At 40.5% G+C, this 18,633-nt stretch overlaps 1 protein-coding gene across 1 annotated transcript in view; it reads left to right on the top strand.

Annotated features, from left to right (window-relative positions):
* Positions 1-18,633, top strand: part of SLIT3 (slit guidance ligand 3) — a 475,112-nt gene that overhangs the window by 386,806 nt on the left and 69,673 nt on the right. The window contains exons 21-25 of the mRNA XM_008928306.3: positions 2,443-2,511; positions 3,601-3,672; positions 3,855-3,926; positions 10,855-10,926; positions 15,312-15,475. Of these exons, the coding sequence (XP_008926554.3) occupies positions 2,443-2,511; positions 3,601-3,672; positions 3,855-3,926; positions 10,855-10,926; positions 15,312-15,475 (449 nt within the window). The remainder of the gene's footprint in view (positions 1-2,442; positions 2,512-3,600; positions 3,673-3,854; positions 3,927-10,854; positions 10,927-15,311; positions 15,476-18,633) is intronic.

The following is an 18,633-nucleotide window of genomic DNA, read 5'->3' as shown; positions in this document are numbered from 1 at the left end:
CCAAATACATAATACATGACCTGCTTTTGATTTCCTTTGGAAATCCTTTGGATTTTGCATTTGAAATAAAGGCTGGAACCTTGACCTCTCCTCTTGCATGGGTTTGGGAATTGTGCTTTTCTGGGATGAAGGAGAAGGCACAGGCTCCCCGTGACTTGCTGCGTCCATAGCAGAGCGTGACTGGGGGAATGAGACATGGCTTGCCCTGGTTAAACAGTAACACATGGGGCTGATCTGAGGATCTACATAACAATTTATGGTGTGAGTTCACCAGAGAACTCTGGTTTCAAAATAATTTATGACAAATTTAGCCAAAATGGAGCAAGTGGCTTTACACTTGCTGACTGTGGATGTCCATGGGAGGTGTGAGTGAGGCACAACGAACCCATACTCTGGTTGGTGACAATCTTTGTCAGCAGAGCAACTGTCCCTGATTTTAACTGTTGGATGTGCAACTCTGTCACTCAGATCATTGTCAGTGGAGAGATTAATTTGTGCAGTAGGCTTTTTTCATTGAGAAAGAAATTTGCTTTTGGTGAAAAAGTCCAGAAGCCAGTAGTCCTGCCTTGCCCAGCCTAATCCTGGCAGGAATTAGGAGAGCTGCAGTGCATGAGCTAAGGTAACTCTGCCTGATGGCATCCTGTGCACGGGCAGGAGGGATAACTGTGAGGCTGGTTGGAGTAGTTCAGCTGGAGAAGTTCAGTTGAAAAGAGATCTGAAGCAGCAGCAAAGGGTGAGAGGGTGTTATGCTGAAATAGAAGGGGGGGGAAATGATGTGACAGTTATAAAATGTATTATGCAAGAAATTCTGTTAGTGTTTATAGGCTTTTATTTTTAAATGATGTAAAAATAAAGTTTGTGGGAAAATTTTCTTGGATTTAGTTTACACAAGTATCTCTGTGTTGTTACAGTTAATGTAGAGGGGGAACATACAGCACAATAATAATCTATTATAATTGTTGTTTGCTGTAGTAAAAGTAGAATAAGGAGGTCTGTTGCCAAAGAAAAGGAAATTGTATGTGTGGAATAAAAATTCTTAACATAATTATCAGATTCTGTTTTCAGCAGCAGAGGCAGCACATTAAGTGTTCTGATGTCTGTGGGCTGCATTTCCTGGCTACACTTGATTATATTTCAAAACATGCCACATCAATTGCATTGTCTGTCTATCTTGGAAAAAATCCCACAATGTATCTTGCAAGGAAGGGAAATATCATTTCATCTTTTATCCCCACCTGTGAGGGAAAAATCCCTTCCTCCTACACGGTGCTTTCTGAGAAGCTTAGTTTTGTTTCCCAGGTAGATGTGGCTTCTGGCACATCTGGAGGATGCCCTTGGCAGTGCCATGGCACCACAGCAGTCACTCTCCACTGGAGACTTATCCCTTTGATATCCTCCAGGGATGCAGTTTCACCCAAAAGCCAAAGTTAAGGAAAAAAACTCCAGCTCTGTCTCTAGTTTATTGTAATAAACAGGAACCCCCCACACCCAATTGCTACCACAGGTCAGCTGTGGAGTCTGGAGTACCCATGCTCTCTTCTGGGCAAACTTTTTGAAAGTGTTGTATTTGTTCAGGGTTTTTCTCTTGGTTACTCACTGATGGTGTTTCTTCAGTGGAGAAAAACTGCAAAATGCAGGTCCTATATGCCTGTCTGAGGACATGGGATTATCTCCAAGGCTTTAGCCCTACTGTGCATGTAAATACATAGAGACATAATCAATGGTGTCTCAAACAACTTTCATGCTGGAAACACAAGATATTTTATTAAACACACTTAGTGCCTGTAGGAGGAACCTCTATTCAAAGAGAGCTTGGTCTTTAGTCTTGAATTTACACCAAGTTTTCCTCCTGTACCAGCACACTGTGAACAGGAAAGGTGAGGAGGGTGTATGTGCCATAGACAGAATTGCTGTGATGGATGTGGCATCAAACTTGTGGATGTTTCTGTTGACACTGGAATAAGTGGGACTTTTTGCAGCACAGAGATGTGGCAGTGCAGCTCCTCTTCCCTTTCTGGCTGTACAAGGAATTTACCCTCACAAGGCAAACCTTTCCTGACAGGGTCAGGGAGCAGTCAGTGCTGTTACACGAACTTGTTAAAGGTAACTTTAAGTTCAGGGCACAAGCCATGCAATTTTTCTCCCTTCCTTCAGTTGCTGTCATAGGAGAACCAAATGGTCATTTCTGTTTGCTGTAGGCCAGAGATCCTTTATTCGCTTCCAAGTCTTAAAACAAATAAAATAAATCAATAAGCTGCTGTCGTGCTTTGCATGTGGGGTAATTCACTTATAAAGGGAAAACTGCTAGAGTTCCAAAGCAATGAATCAAAGGTAATTTCATTAGTGACTGACTTTATATTTTCCTCATTCATGGTGCCGATTGAGTGACACAAGTTCTTGTTAGTATGTGTTTGTGTAATTGTCAAATCTGACTTTTTTCAGATACTTGGAAGGAAATCATCTGCCTGCTGTGCCAAAGGGGCTCTCTGCCTTCAGACACCTGACACTGATGTAAGAAACACGTGGTTTCAATGGCAAGAAAATTACATGACTCTTTCTGCACTGTGCTGTGGGTGGAACATAAATAATTAGTATTTGGGGGGGGGGGGTGGTGAAAAAAGCCCCACAAAACCCCCAAATCTTCTGTAATTTGAATTTGGAAAGAATTTCACAGTGGCCACTGCTGCCAGTAAGTGTTCATAAAGAGTGAGGTGCCTGAGAAGCCCCTTGCTCTGCAGGAGCTCACAGCCCCTGCGAGAGGACTGAACTCACCCAGGCTGCTGCAGGTTCACTTGGCAGATTTATCTGTGCAAAGCTGTAAAGGTCATTAACAGAGGAGATGCATTAATTTGTGCTAGGTGAGGCAGTATTTATAATGCTAAGGCAGTGATAATTTGCATAGCTGTTTGTGCTATGAAGTGTCACGGAGACAGAGGCGCAGCTAGACTGTGTTCAGTAAAGTGCTGCCTGAAATACAGAGGAGTGAAATTCCCTGCCCAAACCATTTATCAGAAATTTTCAAATGCTGTTGGAATCAGCTGTGCAGGTACTCAAGTCAAAACTGGCAGAACAACCTCAGACAAAAACAACATGGAGGAAAAACTGGAATCCTCTATTTTAAGAGAGCTTTTTATTTGGCAACATCTCTAATTTTTTTCTTTTTTTTAAGGCAGACCAACAACAAAACAAAATGTTCTGGTTGAACCTAAAAGGACTTTTTAAAATGAAAAATGAAATTTTGTTCTAGTAGCTGTCAGTGTGAAGAGCATATGGAAATTGTGTGCCTGGAATAGATTGCAAAGCAAGTGGGGACAGTAAATATTCAGTGCTGCTTGCATCCTTTATTGATTTATCCTTCTTCATTGAATGTTATATGCTGGAAATAAGTCTTAATATTCTGAATCTGAGGCTTTTCAGGGGAGTCTGATCTGTTTTTCTTTAGACCTTATTCAGAGTTGGTTAAAAAATACAACAGTTGATAAAATGTGACTTTTCAATTGCTTCAAGCATTTTACTGTTCATATATTATGTAATCCTTTAAAAAAGCCTTATATCTCAATTCATACATGCAAATGATATTTTCTCTTTGTGTTTCCTCAGTGATTTGAGCAACAACAGCATCAGTGTGTTGGCCAATCACACCTTCAGCAACATGACCCAGTTATCAACCCTGTAAGTGGCCTGAAGTTTTGTATCAGTATTAATTGCTTTTCAGACACCATCGTAGGTGTTGAGCAATTAGTGTATATCTTGTTAGTTATACGTGTGGCTTTCCATGCTTCTCTGGGGTTGAATTGGAAGTGAAATGATCAAAGACATGCAGTGTTGTAACTCTGCTCTCTCTCCTTCTCCAGCATCCTGAGTTACAACAGACTTCGCTGCATCCCCGTCCACGCCTTCAACGGGCTCCGGTCCCTGCGAGTGCTGTAAGTTCCAATCCTCCCAGGAGCTGAACTGCAGCTTATTAGGATGCACTTGATGGCAGGGAGGGTTTTAATGAGCAGGTGGCTTTCACTTGATCCAGTATTCATGAATACTTTCACACAGTGAGCTCCAGTGTACTTGCACTTGGGTGCAGTGTGTCCAGTAATGACTAGGGCAGGTAAGTGCTAAACTTTTAGTGAAGCAATTTGCATATTTGCAGGATGAATTACTTTTCTGTGATAGTTCAGGGGCAGGAACTATCATGAAAACAGGCCTCCAAAAGACTACAATGAGTCTTGTCTCTTCTGCTTGAACAGTGTTTTACTGCCCCACAGGAAAAGGCTTTTCTCTTTGTCTGTAAAAACTTGATCATCTTTCAGAGTGTAAGTTTGCATTGGATGCTTCAGCAAGAGCGTCTTCATGGAAAACCTGGGCATTTTCAGAATATTTCCTATTGATTGAGATTTATGCAGGCAGGCTTTTACATAAAAGAATGCAATCTGAGGGGAAGTTAGAAGCCCCCACACTAAAACACTGAGTAAGTCAGTGGCTGGGCACCAGTGGTGTTGAGATGCCTGTCTGAAATATTTTTGAGTTGTGAATGCAATTTCACCTCATATTGACTGTGGCACACTCAGAGATATCCACGTGTGGGTTATTTCTTGGGAGGTCCTTTTCTGCACTCTTTCTTTCCAATGTAGCTGCTTTCAGCAGCTTTCTGGATTGAACAATTTGCTTACAATCTCTTCTGGAAGTCATCTTTATATTGTCTCTAGAGTGTGGGCCTGTTCCTTTCGGCAAGCAGCCCCTTCCCAGCTTTCCTTAGGCATCTACTGAACTGATTCCTGCTTCCATGTTGTATTTGCTGCCTCTCTCTTGCCATCAGAAACAAACCCCAGACTGGGTTTACTCAGTTGCTTTGGTGGACATGCCCCATGTGAAGCTGTAAGGACAAGGTGGAGAAGCCACCTTCCTTCTTTCTCACAGCCCAGAAACACGAGTGGGTCACCACAACTTGCACAGTAACTCAAGGGAATAAATTAAATAGCTTATCTGTGCTGAAATTACTCAGTGTGCTGAAGGAGAACAGGCTTTGAACCCTGAAAGGTCAGGACATGAGGAGTTGAAGAGTATGTCCTGAGCACTTTGAAACTTCACATTAATATTTCCTGTTTTTTTGTTTTTTTTTTTTGAAAAAGTGAGATGTCATTCACATGCAGAAGCATGTGTTAATTAAAAGAGCAATGGGTGCTGTGCAGTGACTCCATAAATGTGGAATCAGAGGGTCGGCACGGGCAGCCCTGTGACTGTGGCAGCGTTGCTTGGCCGAGACCTTTCACTGTGGTTTCAGTGGTAAAACAGATATCTGAGTTTCAGCCTCCTAAATTACGAGGCAGCTCTGGATTCCCAGTTTTCATTAGTAAAAACAAGAAAGATACGTGAGTTGGATTTGTTGCTTTAAGTTTGGCTTGGGAGCCTGATTTCTAGCGCACCAGGATGGTCACATTTGAGCTGTTACATGAGACCTGAAATTCAGCCACAGATTAATATACTCTGTTTCATGGCCAAATAAATTATTCCATATGGAGCTGTCTTCTGGCCCGCTTCTGATGTGCAAGCTAGCTTGATTAAAGCTAGTGTGGGGCTCTCTGCCCCGAATTACAGTGTAGATAAACCATGCCTCCCTCTTTCCAATAGCTACAATTTGTCTTTTCACTTCTGTCCTTGCAGGCCACATATGGACAGAAACAAAGGGCAGTATTTTAATAGCAACTGTTATCTTTTGGCTTTTTTAAATGATTTGCTAGTCAAACTGAAAAAATGTCTTCCTCCTTCAAGGGAGAAACCCCCCCACTGTCTTGCACAGAGCAGTGAAATGAAGCCTAAGTGGGAACCTCTGCCTCTGCTCCCTGCATTTGGAAGCCTCCAGATTGATTTGATTTATTATGGCCCACAAAACTCTGGTATCAGCTACAACTTCTGCCACGTGTCATCAGTGTTGTTACTAAAAATCAATTCTCCAAAGAGAAAGTGGTTTCCAAGCGACAGTATGAAATCTGTTATTGTCAGTTATTTATTATCCACGCTCTCGGGGGAACTTAAAAAGAGAAAACATCAGCAAAACAATTTCCACATTTTTTGTAATACAAAGAATGCTGGGATCTCATTACCTTTGGCTGTGCATGCCTTTGAAGGTAGCAGACCCTTCTCATGCAGACTTCTGTCTGCCAAGTTATGTTCTCTTTACTTTTTGCCTCTATAGTAAATACATTAAATATGTCTTTGAAAATCAGAATAATCATACATGTATGATGCAATTGGTCTTTGACAGATATTTCATCCTGTCCTCCCTCTCTTACACTTTTCAGCACAATCCCAGTTGAGAAAACTGCAGAGTCAACATGTTTGTGTTTAAGCCTTAATATCTATCAGTGTTTACACAATCAGACCTTTAATCTCAGTCTTCACATGGTTTATCCACAATGGCAGCCCGAGTGTGCTGGGGACCACACGACACAGAGTCTGGAGAATTCTTTTAATAAGCAGAAGTTGATATCAGGAAGTTTTTGTGCCAAAACTATTACAGTGAAAAATTGTGGGTTTGTTTTTCAGTTCATTTGTCCAAAGCTAGTCTTCTCAGGAATTAAATGTAAACAGATTAAGAAAGATGAGATTGAGACAAATTCTAAATATTGTAACTTCCTGGAAGACCTGAACAGATTATTTTAAAGATTATTTTTATTGTGTAATCACATATTTTTATATGTGATTCAGTTAAGAGGCAAAGACCAGAAATCAAAATACTTTCTCAGGTCACTAAATAATTTTCCATATTATATTTAGGGGGGGGAAAAAGGATAAAATGAGCTACTGGATATTCTACTAAGATGAGATATTCTACTTTTGCTGAAAACTGATGGATATTTACTGCAGTTCAAAGCTCAATCAAACAGTAATACATGTGATGATAAAGCTCCCACTAATACTTTTTGGGCAAACCATTGGAACTGGTTTTTGCAGTACACTTTCATTGCTGGATGCTGCACTGATCTGACCTAATGCAAATATTTGGCTGGTTTATTATTATTATTATTATTATTATTATTATTATTATTATTATTTTGCGTCACAGAATGGCTACTTGCACTTATCCATCATCATGGCTGGGCTTCATGAATGAAGCACGTTGGTGGCTAAAAAGGCCAATAGAAGATAGACATGTCCAGTTGCAAAAGGCACAGCAGAAAGACTCCTTAGATGGTGTATTCTGCAAGACACGATTCTTTCTGCATTGCCTTTTCTCCTTGAGGGTGATCCTGCTGTGTTCTCAAAGGCATCAGCAGTGTTATAGATGGTGTGTCTCCAGACCTCCCAGTTGGAGGCCAGAGTAGACCAGTTATGGTGATCAATATGGCCAAGGCTGAGATGTTGTTTCAGGGAGTCCTTGTATCTCCTCTTTGGGGCTCCTCTCTTGTGGCAGCTGGTGGCAAGATCTTAAGGAGGCAGTGGTCCTTCATCCTGGAGACGCAACTGTGTTCTCAGCAACATGGCCTTGTGACTGCTGCTTGTTCTAGAACAGATGTATTGGTCACATCATCTGACCAGGGGATGTTTAGGATTGTACGGAGGCAGCGTTGATGGAAGCGTTCCAGGAGTCACGGGTGGTGGTGGTAAATGACCCATGATTTGGATCCATATAAGAGAGTAGACAGCACTGTGGCTCTGTAAACACTGATCTTTGTACTTTTGTTCAAGTGTTTATTTTGCCAAACTCTCTTATGAAGCTTTCCAAAAGCACTGTATGCCTTTGCTAACCTGTTGTCTATCTCCCCATCAATCTTACCATCCGAGGAGATGAGGCTGCCTAGGTAATTAAAGTACTGGACTGAACTGAGCACTGATTGGCCAATGGTGATATGGGGATGATGGAAGACTTCCTGAGGTGCAGGTTGATAGAGAATTTCTGTCTTTTTTAAGCTGACTTCCAGCCCAAAGAGCTCAGCAGCATCTGCAAAGCAGGATGTTAAACGCTGCAGAGCTGCTTCTATGTGGGTGTCATCAGCATAGAGCATCTCCCAGACAAGATGGTTTAAGGTGCTTGCTCTAGAACAGAAGTATTGGTCACATAATCTGACCAGTGGATGTTTAGGATTGTTCGGAGGCAGCACTGATGGAAGCGTTCGAGGAGTCGCAGGTGGTGGTGGTAGATGACCCATGATTCAGATCCATATAAGAGAGTAGACAGCACTATGGCTCTGTAAACACTGATCTTGTGCTTATCCAGATGACCTGTAAAAGCTCTGCAGTTGTGAGCATGGAGCAGTGACACTGAGGCTTCCCACTGTCCCTGACATCTGAGCTGTGCCGGGTCCTGCAGGGTTTGGCATCCCTCAGGGTTCACTGTCGGTGTTTGCCCCCGGTGGGATGTGGCTCTGTGAGCTCGGCCAAGCCTTTGGCCACGTTTGTCTTCACTGAAAACACATCCCCTCTGTGTCTGCAGTAACCCAATGCTGTGGACAATGGGCTGGCAGGCAGGACGTGGGAAGGGTTAGTGAAAGAAAAACAACCAAAAAACTCCAGCCCTAAAGGATATGCTGAATTCATTTCCCTCCCTGAAGACAAAGGAATAAGTTAGTGAGATTAAGTTTTGACTTCAGGAATTAGTGTGTTTTGTTACTCTGTCCTCCAGATGAGATCCACATCACCTTAAATCCACACCCCTGCTGCTTACCAGTGTTTAGACAAGAGGATTGCTAGAAGTTCTGCTTTTGGGGGAGAACACACACATCAGTGTGTGGGCTTTAACTGTCCTAGTGTTAAAGATTTTATTTGGCCATTTGCTTATAAGGATTTTTGATATAAAAATGAGCTCCTGTTGGTGATTCAAGAGGAAAAAGATTTTATTGCACTATTGAATTATCTTGCCATTGTTTATTATTGTGAGTTTTAAGTTTGTTAGCATTTGTCATTTCGTTTTAGCTGCCTGGGTGATGATGTTGCTGTAATTTTTTTACTAAAATGCAGGCATTTGCATCCATGTGTTTGAGATATGTAATAAAGCCAGTCATTTTAAATGTTTTTTTTTATTTTTGCTGGGATTATCTTCTTGCTGATAAATGGTTATGTCATTCTTCAGCTTCTCTTGGAAGAGTTTCCAGTACACCTAGGAAAGAAAACCTTCACAGAATAAACACAACTAATACAACACGAAGAGAAATACTAAATTCTGCTGTCTGTTCACAGAGAATCATCTTGCAGATCTTTAAGCTGTTTAAAAGATCAGAAATTAGGAATGGCTGCTTATTTAAATGTGCTCACATTACTGAAGTCTGAAGGAAGGAATATTTTGCATCCTCATACCAACAAAAACACTCCTTATTTAATAGCCGTGGGGTTTGTCTCAGTCAGTTGGTCATTCTGTAGAGAATTAGAGAGTATGTTTTATCTGGAGTTACTGTGTGGGAGCTCAAATCCTTCCTGTTCCTGGTCAGATTAATTGCTTGGAGATCCATCCTTTTATATGTCAAGTTATTACTAATAGCCAAAACCAAGGTGTGCTTAAAAGAAAATTTCAGAATCAGGATGTTGGGAGGGGAAGCTTTTGGCATACTGGCAGTGAGAACTGGAGAGAGGTGCCAGCAGGATAACTCTGCTGCAGTTTTTGTGGGTTTATGCTCTGTAGAAAAGCTTTGCAGCACAGTGAGATAGAAAATGCAGCTGCAATGAGCTGTGAAACGTGATTGTGGTGACATTGCTTGTGCTCACATAGGTCACAGACCCAGGGAGACAGGACAAGGGGGATCTTCCCCTGGCAAATTTGGCTTTCCTTGCTGTGTGTACTGACATAAGGCAGGGTGTAAAGGTAGAATTCGTAACAGTTATAAGGCATCATGGAGATCCTGGTGCAGCTTATAGTGGTGTTAGGGAAGGAAGGCTGCAAAAAGAGATGCTTTTGTTTTCATTTGGGGCTGTTGTGTTTTTCTGTGGGTCTAGATCTGGGTTGTTCTAAATAAACTTAGTGTTTCAAGAATATGCACACTCACAGAAATAGAAAGTGTGATTGCATTGTCAACAAATTAGCGGGTAAGTTAGAAAATAAATTACTCCAGGGCAAGAGCTGCTACAAAACTGACACATAGCAGCCTTCTGTTTTCCAGCCTCCTCTGCCATGTCTGGAGCAGTGACAGTAATTCCCATTTATGCTTCCTTATGTAACCCACACATAAATGTATTTCTTAGAAAAGAGATAAAGTGGATACTTAAATTGCCCTGGAAACAGGGGAGAACTCTTTCACAAGGGTCCTGAAAACCCTGCTAGAAAAATGTTAGTTTCTTTGCACAGGGTGAATAATGTCCTAAAACAACTAATTTCAAGTACTTTCCTTGGTAGCACAAATGTACTTGTCAAATGGGTTTTAAAAACACCACACATAGAAGTATTTCCTACTGTAAGAATGGGAAACTAGAACGAGAGAGCACAGTCATATTTGCCTTCGGGGACCCTTGCTCTCTCCTAGGATCTCTCTGAAGTCAATATTTAATTTAACTTTCACAGTTCTTATTTTCCCTGTTCTGTTTTTGCCGTGTTTCTGGCTAATGGGATTCCATAAGAGAACACAGGTCTGTATGTGGGGGTCTGCTTGTCATCAATACACTTTTAATGGCATAAATAGTATGTCACCTCTTTAATTTACAGCCGCAGTCACCAGTGATTCTGATTGTACCATTGTTTTAAATGCCAGCATCTAGAAGTAGAAGTAATAATGCATAAAGTGTGGAAACTCAAGAGTTGTGAAGCTCATAAAAACTCTCGAAGAAACAAAATTAAATACCCTTTTTAAGCATTAATCCGTTTACTTGTGTAGTAAAGGGAGCAGGGAGCAGACAAAATACTGTGGTTTGCTACCTTCCTGCTTCTCTCTCTTCTAGGACACTCCATGGAAACGATATTTCCAGTGTTCCTGAAGGTTCCTTCAATGACCTGGTATCCCTGTCCCATCTGTAAGTACTTCTGCTTGGGTTCATCTGTTTGATTGATGGCTTCAGATTTATAAAACACTGCATATTATTACCAGTGTAGGACTGTGTAGCTCTTCTGGTTTTCCTGCTCACTTTTCATATTGTGCTCTGGATATTCATAGTGCATCTGTTCAAAAGAAACAAAAAAATACTAGAACGTGTTGTTATTAGTTACAAAAATATTTTCTTAAGGAAAACCAAATGAGCAAGTGTGACAGTTTCCTTCTCTGTGGGCTTTGTGTTTAAGGTTTTCTTTCAGCATTGTTGATGTGAAATGCAGAGTGTGTTATGGTCTGAGAGTGAGACAGGAAACCTCCCACAAAGAGCAAATATTAAGCAAATGTGAATTCTTCCCTTAATAAGTGTCATATGTTTTGCATACTGGAATGTTGTCAGTATAGGAACTTGTTGATGAATCACTACTTCAGACACATCTATTTAATCACGTGGAAATTGGTCATTTCACAGCATTAATACTTCATTCCATAATTTGCAAAAATTATTAGACATTTCAGGAAGTTACTCTTGTCCTGGTGGAGTTCCAGGATATTTTTAAATGCAGTTCAGTTGATGAAAGAACTGTACAGACAAATAGCTGCAATGGCTACAAACTAAACCTGAAGTGTTGCAGTTGGTGCCAAAAAAGTGACCAGACAGTGCTTTTTCAGTGAGATGGTGTGTGATACTTCTCATTATTCAACAATACATGTAAAGGAGAGGTGATTTTGTGTAACATGTTTCTTTATCAGTGTCCTCAAGTTATCAGAGGGTTGGGCAGCTCTTGGTCCCTGTGGGAAGTGACCAGTTTCACAGGTTGATGTGGATGTTTTCTGCTCTGCTGCTGATGGACACACACACACTGAGACATAAAAACAGCTATGTGTGCATTTAACATAGGTTTATATCTATCTGTTATCTCTTTGCAACCTCCAACATGCCCTCCAGAACAGTTCCCTGAACACAAGATTCAGTTTGAATGGACATATTTTCTGTATAGAAGGTATATCCTCAGACTGTGTCTTTCTGTGTGGCAGTTTCTGCCTCTGTTTCTCTCTGGGCAATGAAAAATAAAAATATCTCAGATTGGTAGGGACAGAAATCATGTGAGCAATCTGGGCAACTTGAGCTGAGAAATAACCCTCTTCATTTCCAGCTTACACCTTGATATAATTTGTTTTACACAAAGTGTATTTGTTTTTCTCATTCCCAGTATAGTCAAGTCATTTTGTGTGTTGTTTAGACTGAGCTGAAGCCCTGCACCTCCTTTTGGAAGTGCAATAACACCTTCCATATTGGGAATCTGGCTTCTGGGGGTATTTTTAGAATAAGAGATAAACATATCGTGCCCCATTTGTTTGGATTTCCCTCGGGGTTCACTTTAAATGAAGTGCAGACACAGTTTTCCTGGGTAAACTGGTCACCTTAGGGAGTGATAAAACCCCCTTTGGCCCAACACAATCTCTGCAGTCTATCTGTTTGGATATATGTGCTGCCAGAAATGTAAAATACACAAAGCTCAAATGAACAGTAATAAATAGGATCCATAAAATAAATAAGACCTGTCTGGGGTGTAATTTGCACAGTTGAACAGTTGAATTTTACAGTGCAATTGTGCTCTCTGGTTTCTTAAAGAGGATCCTGAAACTTTTAGCAACGACGACGAATTTGTTCTTCACATGCCAGAGAAAGCTGTGCTTACTCAAACTAAGTCATACATAATTGAAAATAAATGCATTTTGAGCCCTTCCTCATATATAGGTCTTCAAGGAAAGAGCATACACTTGGAGTCAGTTTGAAAATTATCCAAGGAGTTGCTATTCATTGACCTCTTAAAGCAGGGGAGAAGAAAATTTTATCCTAAATGTTCCAGCTGTGTGTGCAAGGGTGGGATAGGTGCTCTGGCAGGAGAGAGGTGAGTTACCAGGGTTTTGAGCCTGGGCCTCCTGTGTCAGGACAATTAACCTTTAGAATTGCAAAGAGGCATTTGTGTTGCACAGACAAAACTTTTGGTTTTAGTCAGAGTCTTTCATAACAGCTTTAAGTTGATCTGTAACTGGAAGAACAAAATCTGGATACTTCCCTCGCTTTCTCCATAGCTCTTTAAAGAAAATGTTCACCACATTTCCTTTACACTGTAACCATCTGTAATGCAAATATTATAACAAAGGTTTGTATGTGCTATACACACACTGCTTTTGCTTACTATTTATTGCTTTATTTACTTGAACCACGCAATTGTCTATTTAAGCCACAACTCTACTAACTTTTTTAGTCCATAATAAAAACAGCACTCCTGGAGGATCAAGTGTAATATTATTTAATATCGACCCAAAATCCGTTGGGGTGGAACTGAGACCTTCTGAGTTAGGTCAGTTCCTGCACTTGTCCTCACCACTCACAGCTCTTCAATACCCAGTGTCCCAAACACTGCCCACACATAAACTGACCCCCTGGTAATCCAGGGATTCCACAAACCCTTTTTAACAGGTGCTGGGTACAGCAGGTATTTCCAGCATATTTCCTGTGAACAGCTCAGATTCCTAGTCCTGTTGAATCATCTCGTCTTTACTCAAATTTACATTAATTACCTATAAAAATAACCCGTCCCCTTCTTTGTTTCTTACTGTGAATGGATTTATTTTAATGGACTTCACTGAGTTGCATCGAAACAAAATACGTGTCTGAACAGAAATAACCTGCCTAGCATTTTGAAAATGCTGCTGATGGTGTTTCACTACAGCACAAGATATTTTTACCTTCTGGAAATCATTTGCTGTAATGTGCAAAGAAATTGAGAGAATATATTAGAACTCATGAATGAAAATACAAAAATTCACTGGAGTTTCTATAAATGAAAAAAAGAAACAAAAAAACACCAAAAAAACAGCCAAAAAAAAGCCAAAAAAAACCCCAGCAAAGCACAAAGTACAACCAGAAGAACAGGAGGATACATACAATAATTTCTGCAGTTGTCAACAGTGTTATTGGTAATAATTTCTAGTGTCTGTAGAGCAGTTCTATTTCTAATGTAGTTTATAAATATTAATTGACATGGTAACTAGCTTTCAGTTGTCTTCCCACTCTCATTTTATATATGGCAGTTGCTTAATGCTAAAGTTAATTTCTCAATCCAGCTTTCACTGCTGCATTTTATTTGACCTTGGACAAGTGAGCCAGTTGATCACAGTTACAGGGTCAAAAAGTCAACCCAGTAGTTTTTTTCCATTGCAAGCAATGGATTTCCAGGAGGAGTGGATGGATATTTTTTAATGCTGTGCTGCAGTACACATTTAATTTTGATGAATGAGGCCCAGACAGGGTTTGAACCTCTGAACTCTCATTATGAATCTGTCTAGGGCACAGTGGGTTCATTAGTCACTCCAGTAGAAATGTATCAACAAATTTACTGAGGTTTCTATCTTAATATCCTGCCTGATATGTTTTTATTTGAAAGAAGCTTGAGTTTAAAGTACCACCTTAAAAATAGTTTATAGCATATGCAGAAATTTTAAAGTCTAAAACCCAGTTTGAATTACTGGTTTCTTTACTATCTGTTGCCTGTGCTAATCTTTATTTAGTTCATTTTCTTCCCATGGCAATTCAGGTGTTTTTACAGCTAAAGTCTTACGTTTGCTTTGAGCAAAATAAATTCAGACTTTCAACATGCATTTCTTCACACTTTCAAAAATCAGTTGGTTTTAAACTGACTTTTTTGAAGTCTGGACTCTGTTTGTAATTGACTGATTGCCTGAAAAGACACTTTCTTTAAGAGAAAGAGAAATATAAATGAGTCAAGGCAGCACCTGAATTTAAGGTTAAAAGGTTTGTTTTCTTTCGGATAGATGTCCATAAAAATAAAGAAGTTCTGAGAATTATCATTTCACTATATAAACATATCTTCTTCAGCTATATGACCTAACTCAAATGATGGGTTAAGCAGCAAATGTGTTTTCAAAGCCATAAATAAACTTAGCAGACACCAGGTTGCAGTTCTGAAAACTGAGTTATCCTCTGTGTGTGTGTGTATTTCATCTGGAGAGGAGTCACTAACCTGAGTCATCAGATCCAAACTGAATTACACAACTCACTGCTTGAATATGCTCAGGAAGGACAAAGAATTAAGTAAAGGGAACCAAAGTGATAAATTTTATGAAAGCAGTGTCTGGTGGCATTGCTGGAGCACAGCTGTTTAAAAAAGGGATTTCTCGTTAGGCATTTTTACAGCTCCCCTACCCAGTGATGAGAACACTCACTTCCCCAAGACTTGGAAGTCTTTGGGAATAGGAACGTAGGACGAAACGTGGCTCAGTGAGGTCAGGGCTGTTGTCTTTGCCAAATAACCTCTGCTGATTGTTCTCCCCCCCCAGGGCCCTGGGCACCAACCCCCTGCACTGCGACTGCCACCTGCGCTGGCTCTCGGAGTGGGTGAAGGCGGGCTACAAGGAGCCCGGCATCGCCCGCTGCAGCGGCCCCGAGGCCATGGTGGACAGGCTGCTGCTCACCACCCCCACCCACCACTTCCAGTGCAAAGGTAGGAGCCATCCCAGAGCTCCCTGCCCTGTCCTGCTGCCTTCCCTCACACACACACGGCTTCATCTTTGTACTCTTGGGGTTCAGGGTGCGTCTGAGGGCGCGGCGGGTTTGACTTTGGCTTTCTGAGCCATCGCGTTCCTTCCATTTTGCATTTCCACATGGTGCAGTTAGAGCAGTTAGAGTTTCTTCCAGTTCCTCCACTGGAAGGAAAGCCAGGGAACCTCACAACATATATATGTATTCCTGTTGCTCACACCAGATTATACAGTGGCACATTAGCACATAAGGTGTTAGAACTTACTGGAGCAAATAGATCGGTTTTGGCCTATGGCCTACCCCAGAAAACTTGGGTAAAATAAGTTATTTAAAAATATAGAGCGTTCTATTTATCACATACATGCACTTGAAAATTGAGAAACTGAGAATTCTTCTAGAAAGTGTTTAGCAAAAGCACATTTTAATTTTCACATCTGCAAACTGTTCTCATCAGCTGTAGATTATGGAAAACTTGTCATGTTTGAATGGGGCGTACATTCATTCAGGAGAGGGTTGAGGTGCAGCTATGAACCATTAGGGTACTCAGTGATAGGAGTGTGCTGCACTAGAGAGCAGTCAGACAACTAAAAAGGAGCACACTGTTTTATAGATAAAGTATCTCATTAGTGAATGAAGATTTGGACATACCTCTGTGTTCTCATTGTAAAACAAAAAGTTTAGGAGGTTTGCTTAGGTTACCAGCAAGTACTTGAAGGTGGAGGTGTATTTATAGTGGAAAAGATGGCTCAGTGGCCTCTCTTAGAAATGGAAATGAGGGCATAAAGCCAGTTTTTATGTGTCTCAGAGTGCCATGCACATTTACAGTACTGCTTGGCAGGGTGATTTTATAGATGCTGGGATTAAACTGCTGAACAAACAAATAATGGTGTTGAGGTGGGTTTAGAACACAGGTTCCCAAGGCTGAGCTGAATTTTATGTCCTTTCAGATATATCTTTAATAACTGTAACCTTATAATTTAATTACTTTGAAATTTCAGTCTCAGAACTATCAGAACTCTGACTGTAATTATCAAACTACAGCCTTTACAATGGTCTCTCAGACCTGAAGTACAAATACACCCTAAGTACTAAAAATACCAAATAATGCATTGTTCCCATGAAGTGAACCACAGAAAATAATTGCATTTATGTATTAAACAGGATCTGTAAATTAATTCAGAAAGAGAAGCTAGATGCTTTCTTCATTCTGAAACCAAGATATATCAATAGTTATGTTCACTCTCTCCCAAAACTAAACAAGCAGTTCTTAGTCTAGAGATAAGTCTGTTATCCAGGATATTAAAAGTAGCTGTATGCTTTTTATGTAAATATTGTTTTGGTCCACTAGAAAGCTGCTGGACTTTCTGATATCCCAAAATGGGATTTTCTACTATCTCCATGGCTTGCTTTATCCGAATAGAAAAGGAGAAAAAAGTGTTGATTTGGAGCTGGTCTTTGGGCAAGAAGAAACTGTTGATGGTGTGGATAAGTGGCAGTAGAGTCCAAGAAGCTCCAAGCCCTAGAAAAATTCACCTTTGCTCGTCACAATACAAACATTTTGAAAAACAGTGCATGATTTAGTAGTCTTACTGCACCCATTTCCCATGTGCATGTTTAAGACTCATGCTGTTCTGTCTGGGTGCACGTGGAGCTCCAGTTCTGGACTTTTAGGGAGTGCTGAACCCTCCATATCCCTGAGTCACTGTGGCAGGAGTTGGCCCATCCTGAGCTGGGTACTTTGAGATGCAGTGTAAGGGTCATGCACAGGTGTCCTCTGTGACCTCTAGGAACTTTTACATTAAAAAAAAAAGAAAGTAGTTTAACTTATTCTTGTTAAAAGTATGTTTTTAGCCTGTGACTGAGCAGGAGGTTATGTCTCAGCAGAGCCAAGAAAATAAAAGTGTGTAATGTGCAAGTCATGCAAACTCAGCTCTGTTTTTTATTAACTTGCCCTCCCAGCTATGCAGTAGAGGAAAGGAATGTGCTGGGCTGAGGGCATTTTGCTATATGGATTTATAAATCAAATCCACAAGGGCAAACTAATGAACTACTTAACTGCTAGGAACTAACACTGTTCTTATTAGCTCCTACATTGATTAGCTTTGATCTATGCTACAGGAATAAATGGAAAATGTACGCGTGTGTATTATGAAATAAATAAATAATAGAACAAATTCTTGCTTACTGACCTCTAAATCTGGAAGAGCAGCACTGCTGCCTGGCTCATGAGCTCTCCAAGGAGCTACCTTGGTTTGTTCTTTGTATATTTTACCATCAGGACACAAGTAGCTCAGATAAGTTGTATTCCAGCCCCTGTCAGGGCCAGAAATTCAGGTGTGATTTCCCCAGCTCCAAGGTACAAAGTGTGGCATTTAGTTAGACATGAACACAAAGACAGCAGAGGATGACAAACAGTTGTTTATTATATTTATTTTTTGGGGATTTGTTACTTCTTGTGTATTTTTAACTCATTACTGAGTGCCCTGAAGGCACCACCATCAGTGCAGGACCAGGACACAGCCCTTACCTGGCAGGTGCTCTTCAGCTGAGACCCCTTGGTCCCCATTTCTGCCATGTTCTTACGCCTGTTGGTGCTCTGCAAGTGTTCAGAGTAAACAGAGAAGGTTTATAGCTCATGCAGGATGATTCAAAGCAAATCCCTGACTGGAAGGGCTTTCTCACCCCTAGTTTTGGAAACCCTCTGGAGCTCCACCTTCTCCCAAACATCAGGTCATCAAATATAAACTTCTTTTCTTCACTTTCAGGATGTTTCATAATTTACTACTTCTCACTACTTACCATATAATACCAGAAGCTTTATGCCCACTTCTGATGAGTACAGGACCTATTTTAAACTATTTTAAAGCATATTTCCTTAAAAGCTAAACAAAATTATTTTAATATAATTTGGTATCATTTAAGCCCTTTTAAAGTGCTAGGTTTTCTTTTTTACATGTAAAAGCCAATGAGTTAATACTCTTTAATATTTGAAAGGCTGCCATTTAAAAAAAAAAATCACCATTCTTTAGCTATGAATATAACTGTCTAAATTAGCTCTCTGTAAAATCTCAACAATAAAATAATGATTGATTTGGGACCCCAAATGTACTCGGTATTGTT

Source organism: Manacus vitellinus, unplaced genomic scaffold (assembly GCF_001715985.3).
Source record: "Manacus vitellinus isolate BGI_N305 unplaced genomic scaffold, ASM171598v3 scaffold_25_pilon, whole genome shotgun sequence".
Taxonomy (NCBI): domain Eukaryota; kingdom Metazoa; phylum Chordata; class Aves; order Passeriformes; family Pipridae; genus Manacus; species Manacus vitellinus.
Note: the sequence above shows the minus strand (reverse complement) of the source record. Positions and strands in the feature narration are given on the sequence as shown.